This window comes from Populus nigra, chromosome 2 (genome assembly GCF_951802175.1).
Source record: "Populus nigra chromosome 2, ddPopNigr1.1, whole genome shotgun sequence".
Taxonomy (NCBI): Eukaryota; Viridiplantae; Streptophyta; class Magnoliopsida; order Malpighiales; family Salicaceae; genus Populus; species Populus nigra.
Window position 1 is genome coordinate 27,118,224 of NC_084853.1, and position 7,809 is coordinate 27,126,032.

The 7,809-nt window shown below is 38.5% G+C and overlaps 1 protein-coding gene across 1 annotated transcript; it reads left to right on the plus strand.

Annotated features, from left to right (window-relative positions):
• The first annotated feature begins 251 nt into the window (after positions 1-251).
• On the plus strand, positions 252-1,820 carry LOC133683136 (uncharacterized). Its single transcript, XM_062106666.1, has 5 exons — positions 252-651; positions 752-886; positions 988-1,086; positions 1,186-1,281; positions 1,398-1,820. Coding segments are annotated over exons 1-5 (564 nt in total). The 5' UTR covers positions 252-650; the 3' UTR covers positions 1,631-1,820.
• Positions 1,821-7,809: the final 5,989 nt, after the last annotated feature.

Here is a 7,809-nt window from a genome sequence, read left to right on the forward strand (position 1 = left end):
AAATATTATGGAACACTTTAATATATATATATATATATATATATATATATATATATATATAGACACACACATATGCCAAGGGACAAAACACTTCTATTACCCTGATTTTTGAAAGAAATTAATAATGTTCCCTCGCAGCAACGGAAACATAATTCAAAGAGCAAGTTCAGTCACATGTTTCACTGCCAATGTGTCAGCTGCAGAATCTGTTCTTGGTTTATAAGTTAAGAAAGCAGAAAAATGGAACTTTAATTTTCATTTGCTCTGGTACCCCTTTGCTTCTATTTCACTTTTCACAAGCTCATCCAAGCATTAATGCTGTCTAGCCATGGTCCTCGTGAGCAACTTCTTGCTTTTAAATCAAATCAAACCCCACCCTTGAGCCAACTTCAGAAAAAAACATCACATTTGAATTCGAATTTGAAAAAAAAAACAAAGGCCAAACAGTGAGTGTGATGTCTCACAAGCTGGCGTTTACTTTTGTTTTATGTTTTTTTCTTTTCTTTACTTTTCTCACGAACTCCAATTCTGACGTATTTTAAAACGCAGCCTCAAAGTGACCATTTTATAGCCTTTTCTTTTATTTCCATTACCGTTGATGAAAACTGAAACTGGGCAGTCTAATATTGTTCATCCATTTACACAAAAGAAGTAGGCTTTTAATTGTCCTGGAATTATGTTCTTTTCATCGTAACTTTGTGAAAAATTCTGCTTTGCCTAACGTGGAATGTTTTGTTTTTGGATTTCCAAGTGTATCCAAAGATCAAGGTGAGGAAACAGGAAGAAGATGAGGAATCCTCCCCCCCAAATGATCATGTATCCACGCCTTCTTTAAGGGTTAAAAGTGAATCTCCATCTGTGGAAGGTTGTGGTTCCCACGCTTCAGGTATTAGCTACTCGCTAGATAGCATGACTAAATGAAATATTATTGGCTGGTTGCAGCCTTGCAGAGTTAATTTAATTCAAAACTACCTGAACTTCTTGCAGAAGAAGAAAATCAAAGTGATTCTTCACCTTCAATGGCAAGATTTGCAAAGCCTGATTTCGTCATAAACTTGAAAGCACGGCCATTTTCTGCATCCAAAGGTTCACTCTCTCTTACATTATTTAAGACATGGTGCTGTTCTGCCGGTGTTGGATGCAGAAACATTGTTGCCATGAGTACTGACAGAATACTACTTGCAGGCAAATTGAAGGACTACAGACGTATTGGAGAGAATAGAAAACTTAGTCTCGGAGCCAAATCAGCTTTGCGTCCTCGAGCAGTCTTGTCTAGTCCTGGTATCTTGTTTACATCATTCCTCTAAATTGAAATATTTCTCGCTATTGAATTTCTTTCAAGGTGTACCTAGTTTTTCAACTGCAGATTGCTAGTTTTTACATGGATTTGCTTGCAGACAATGACGGGATAATTGGGAAGAGAAACAAATGGAAGAATGAAAGAACCTTGACTTTGAAAAGTTGTAATTCTGAGCTGACGAAGCCTGCTGAAACCAAGGTTATTGCAAATCAGGGTAAATCAGAGAGTCCTCTGAACACAAGAAAGTGCTTCAAGGTGGGTCCATGTGCATCCAGTAACACAGGTGCTCTTAAGCAAAAGGGACTCTCAAAGATCAGCAGTCCGGTCTAGAACACGAAATCAAGCTTCATTGAGATTTGAGTACTTTGTCATTACTGCTGCGTTGCTTGTTTATACTTTTATCAAGTCAATTGGCTTCGGAAAGCTTTATTTTTTTCTAGGTGCCAAGTGATATGTTACCTTACTTTATCAGCGACGGTTCTCTATTCAATTGATTTATATTGAGATTTATCATTCATAATTCATAGTTAATATGCATATGAAGGAGCATTAAATCATGCTCGGTGAGCAATGATGTCTTAAAAAATTCAAGTAATTTAGAAATAGAATTTTCAAATTAGATACTCGGTTAATAAATTGGTTTTAGCAGTTTCATCCATTCTTCTTATCTAAGATGGTTGATAGCATATACTTGATGTTTGATAAGTTAAGGTAGCTTGTTGTTATCCAATTTTTGACCCATGTTTCGGTAAATTTTCAGAAAAATCCAAAAATAGCAAAAAAAACATCGAAAATCCAAAAAATACGTTTTTTAATATATTTGCATCGTTTTTAGCATTTTCAGAGTTGTCTAAAAAGAATTTAAATTTTCAAAGGTTTTTCGAATGCGTTCACGCGTCATTTTTAATTATTGATTTTTCTCATTGAGTCGACATTGATATTGCTAGTTTTCAAAAAATACAAAAAAAATAAGAAAAATCAAATTTACAAAAAAAAAAAGAAGTTGAGGGACCAAGTTTGGAAACCTAGCAACATTTTTGCCTATAAATACTGGTCCGCTCAACACACTCAAAGGGGGGCAATTTTGCACAATTAAAGGAATCACAAATAAACCCTAAACCACAAAAAACCCTAAAAATCATATCCTTTTCTTCTCCTTAACTCGAAGCCGCCGCTTTCTCCTTGAAAAAGAAAAAACCTAAGCCGGTCGTGCCCCCCACTTGGCCAAACAAGAGAAGCCGCAACCTCCCCCACAGAGAACCCCACACTCCCTCCTAACCAAAACCAGCCGCGCCCCCCACTGGTTTTGGATTTTCTTCCACACATACCCTTCTAACAGCTGCCCCTCCTTCCCCCTCTTCCAGCCGCCAGCCACACCTAGAGAACCCCAACAACAGCCACGAACCAGCTCCCCCCCCTCCACAGATCCTCCCTCTCAGCTGCTCCCTCTGCCCTCCGTGGCCCTCATCCCCTCAATCTCCCCGATTGCAACTCACCGCGACGAACCTTCCACCCGACAGACCCAGCCACACATTGTCAACGGAGAAGCAGCACCCACGAAGCCATTAGCGCCATCCACACCTGGCCACAGATTCACCAGCCACCAACAGCTGCAGACCGGACGGAAACCCAAAGGCCAGCAGTCCTATGGTCACACTGTCGACCGCTTGAAACAGAGAACAAGGGGAAACGAAAAGAAACCGAGCTACGAAGAGAGAAACAGATCTGCAAAACAAAAGGGAAAAAACTAAAATTGACTGTTTGTGCGTGTTCTGTTATTGCAGGTAATGGTGTTCCTCACAGCCGGCAGGGAAGGGAAGAGAAGAAGATAGCCGACCAAATCCATCCATTTCCAGGCGTTACTTGCGGCGACGCGTTAACCCACATGCTGCCAGTGACGGTGGCACGTGGAACAACGCGCCACCACTGTTCCTGGTGTCCCTAAGGCTTCACAGAAACGTTCCAAGCAATTCCAGATTTTTTTAGGGCCTGTTTTTTATAATTTTAAAAGTGTTATGTAATTTTTGTTTAGTTGTTTTTGAATTTGCATAATTTGTAGTGTGTAAAAAAAAACAAAGAAAGAAAGAAAGGAAAAGAAAAAAAAATAGTCAAAAGTGTATGTGTGTGTTTGAATGTTTTTTTTTATGGATGTTTTTTTTATGATAAAATTGTAAAGAATAAAGAAGAATTTAATGTTTTGATTTGCTCACGGTCTAGAATTATTAACTTATACGTTAGTTGTATTTCTAATATCCGATGAAAAGATAAAATTTTTAGAACTTCTTTAACACGTTAAAGTCATGAAGCAGCTTACCTCAGGTAGGGTGCGTTAGGGGTGCTAATACCTTCCCTAACCACAACCAGTCCCTTACCCGCGAATCTCTGACAAGACCAGTACACCCGGGTTTCCTAGTAGCCCTTAATTAAATACTAGGTGGCGACTTCCAACAAACCAATCAAAGCAAACAGCATAACGAGAAAAAATCGCCAACCGACGCTGCGCGGATTTTAACGTGTGACAGAATGGCGACTCCACTAAGGAAGGTACTGTTTCTAACAATATTGGACTAAGCTTTGTGTATTTGATGTGTTTATGTTTTTGAAATTTTATCTCTTTTTTTTCAATATTTGTTTCCATGCATTTTATAGAATTGTTTCATGCATCACTTGTTTTAATTTTGAAAGCACACACAAGCTTCTAGGTTAGGTGGGGAACTAGCAATCTGCCCTAAGACTATTGGTCAGGGTTCAGATGCGTGAAACACCCAACTCATATCTAAGTACTTGCTTGGTAATGGTGGGTATACATGCCTTAACTATTCCTTGCAACGCCCCCATACTGTCTTTACGAAGAACGTCACTAGGCAAATATGAGACCCTTTTGAGACCAGATAGAAAACCTACCCGTGTTCACATAATGAATAGAACGTGTCCTTAAGATGTATGTGCTATTGTTATTTGCATAAGGGCAAACCCTTCTTGAAGCATCTTGAACTCAAGACTTGTGGGTGACACAATAGCCGTCACTCAGAAAATTTTCATTGTAGAGTTTGGGCACAAATCACGATTCTTGTTCATCATACAAGAGTTACAACCATATTATCACCCCTAGAAGGGCGAGTTCATCATTACATGTTCATACATTTGTCATGCATGTACCGGGATGAAAAGTGGGTCCCTTCGAGTCTACAATGATTTTGAACGAAAAAACACGGAATATGAAGAGTGTGCTCACCATAACATCCATTTTTAAGAGTTAGAGTTTCTGAATACAAGTATGACCCGCCTATAGCTTACTTGAGCAACTACTAAGAAATAACTCTGGGGAAGTTCCTTCTAACTGACCAGTCATCTTTGTTCAAAACCCGACAACGACTCAACCCAAAAAAATTGGGGGAAAACATGATCAAGAGCCTCAATATAATCCGAAGGGGAATTGCACCACCGTTGCAGAATGGAGCCTTTTCTTGTTCTGCCAAAAACATAACTACCTCTTTTTTATCATGCCTGCAAAACTTCTTGATTTTTTTATTTCAACTTGTTCCAGTTTTTGTTGGTAATTTGGCTCAAAATTCCACCAGACTTTCCCTGTCCAATGAGCCTTTCTTGTTAATAAAATCATGTGTTTTCCGGTATTCATGACATGCCTTCATTTTTGTTGTGGTTTCATGCAAATAATACATTGAGCATAACCTTTAAACATGAAACCATTGCGCCGAAAATCTTTTGGTGTGTTTCCCTTTTCTTCCAAAGCTATGCATGATCATACATGTTCACAAGGATTTTTAGGAATTCAAAGTTAAGTACAAAACAAGAGTTATATTGGTGTATGTGCAAACAAACAAGTTCTGGAAATTTGGGTGATTCCTTAGAAAGGTAGCCATACACATAGAAAACCCGAAAAAAAAAGGAAAGAAAAAAAAATAACAAAAAAAATACCATGAAGTGACTCCAAAGTTGAGTTTTATTTGAATGAATAATGAGAAATAACTTTGCATACTCGCATGAAAGCAAGGCTTACCGATCCAAAGTGCATGTGTTTGAAATGAGGAAAGGCCATTTTTTGATAATCCGTTCATGAGGCTAAAATATATCATTTGCAATCCCCTTTTAAGCCTAATGTTTTTCTTGAGATAAATAACCTTAGCTAGGATCACATCTCACACTGGGGGTCAGTGCAAGAGACATAGAAAAAAAAAACCTCAATGATTGAAAGTGCCCAAACAACACTGGAGGGCATAAAAGAAAATTCTCAATCATCAAAAGTGCCCAAACAAAGCTTGGGGGCATGAAGAAAAATCCAAAGGATCAAAAGTTTTTAGCATAAAAAAAACAATATGATGATGCTCAAAACTATATGAAGAAAACAACAACAAAGAGAAAGAGCCCAAGCCCATCACTACGGGGCATAATAGATAATTTTGAAAGACATTCAAATGATAAAAGGTAAAAAACAAACACAAGTGATCCTTAGTCTTCAAATCCCTTAAACACTTTTTGAGCTTGTAAATATCATTTTTCTTCATAACCAATAGCCCAAGCTTACATTACATGCCTAATCAAGCCTTTTTCGATCAAAGGCAAGCAATCTGGATCGATAAGCAGAGCTTTCTCATGTGAACCAAATCATTATTCATGCAAATAAAATGAATGCTTTCAAGACTGGCTCTTTGAAACTCTCATATTAAATCTTGAACCATTTCGACCAGCCAAATGTCACTTCATATTTTTCACCAAAAGCAAAATAAAACGTTTTCATCACTTTTGATAACCTCTCCATAGGAATCACTTGAATTTCTTCAGAATGAGTTTGCTTTGAATCGATGTCAAAATAATTTTTGCATCTGGAATAGCTTTGAAATTCCAAAATTTTTGCATGAAAGCAACTCCTTGTCAAACCTTCTTTCACATAGCCTCATCCCTAAACCCGAATTGAATACTTGGGGGCATGATCAAGCTGGAGGGCAATCAAAAACTCCTGGTAAGGCTGGCTCCATAGTTCCCTTTCTAAGAAAAACGTCGGGCAAAAATTGGCAACCCTTGAGATTAAGGGTGGAGGATGAAGAAGTATGATGATATCAAGTCCTTCCTAGAGATCAAGATCACAAAAGATGACTCGAGTATGCAAGAGCGAGGAAGCCATCGATGTTTACTACCAACACGCCAACTTTTGAGAAAAGAAAGACACCATGAAGAAATGGGGACCTATATTTCTCAGGTAAGTATACATGCATATTGATCATAATGTATTGGTTTCAACATTGTCATATCGGTGAGCCCTCACTTCTCAGGTAATGCGTTTTCTAACCCTATCTCATTTCGAGTGCGCCTTTGAGCCACCATCTCTTAGGTAGTATGTTTGCCAATCCTACCTCCTTTAAAGTGCGCCTTTGTGCCTTTTATTTCTTAGGTAGTGCGTTTTCTAACCCTACCACATTTCGAGTGCGCCTTTGAGCCCTCGCCAATATTTTTCTAGGTAGGTCACCCATTATAACATGACCAATTCTCCATGTTTTGTTTATCTAGGTAGGTCACCCATTATAATAAGGTCATTCTTCCACTTGGGTAGGTCACCCATTACAATAAGACCATTTTTTTCTTTTTCTTTGAGTAAGTCACCCATTACAATGAGACCGTACTTCACATTTTTTTCCATCTAGGTAGATCACCCATCACAACGAGACCGTTTTTTTCTTTCCACTTGGGTAGGTCACCCATTACAAGAGACCACTTTTTACACATTTTTTGGTTTTGGTTTAATGAGGTCGCCAGATGGGATCTCATGTAGCTTTGGTTAAAGGAAATCGCCAGATGGGATTTTAGGTTGATCGAGTTACGTATATTTTTTGGGTTTTGGTTTAATGAGGTTGCCAGATGGGATCTCATGTAGCTTTGGTTAAAGGGAATCGCCATATGAGATTTCAGGTTGACCAAGCTACACACATTTTTTAGTTCCAGTTGAATGAGGTCGCTAGATGGGATCTCAGATGGCTTTGGTTAAAGTTAATCGCCAGATGGGATTTCAGGTTGACCGAGCTACACATATTTTTTTTAATTAATTCTAGTTGAATGAGGTCGCCAAATGGGATCTCAGGTGGATTTTGTTAAAGGAAATCGCCAAATGGGATTTCAGGTTGACCGAGTTACACATATTTTTTAGTTCCAATTGAATGAGGTCGCCAGATGGGATCTCAGGTAGCTTTGGTTAAAGGGAATCGCCAGATAGGATTTCAGGTTGACCGAGCTCCACATATTTTTTAGTTCCAATTGAATGAGGTCGCCAGATGGGATCTTATGTGGCTTTGATTAAAGGGAATCTCCATATGGGATTTCAGGTTGACCGAGCTATACACGTTCTTTGGTTTTGGAAAAGGAGATCACCAAATGGGATCTCAAGTTAACGAAAAAAAAAGAGAGAGAAAGAAAGAAAGAAAGAAAGAAAGAAGAGAAAGAAAAGAGAAGAAAGAGAGAACAGAAAAAAAAAAAGAGCAAGGTCTTTAGATGAGTGG

Excerpts from the sequence above, each read along its gene's own strand:
- LOC133683136 (XM_062106666.1), top strand. Across the intron at positions 1,087-1,185 it reads GCCATTTTCTGCATCCAAAG|GCAAATTGAAGGACTACAGA; the intron begins GTTCACTCTCTC and ends TACTACTTGCAG. Across the intron at positions 1,282-1,397 it reads AGCAGTCTTGTCTAGTCCTG|ACAATGACGGGATAATTGGG; the intron begins GTATCTTGTTTA and ends ATTTGCTTGCAG.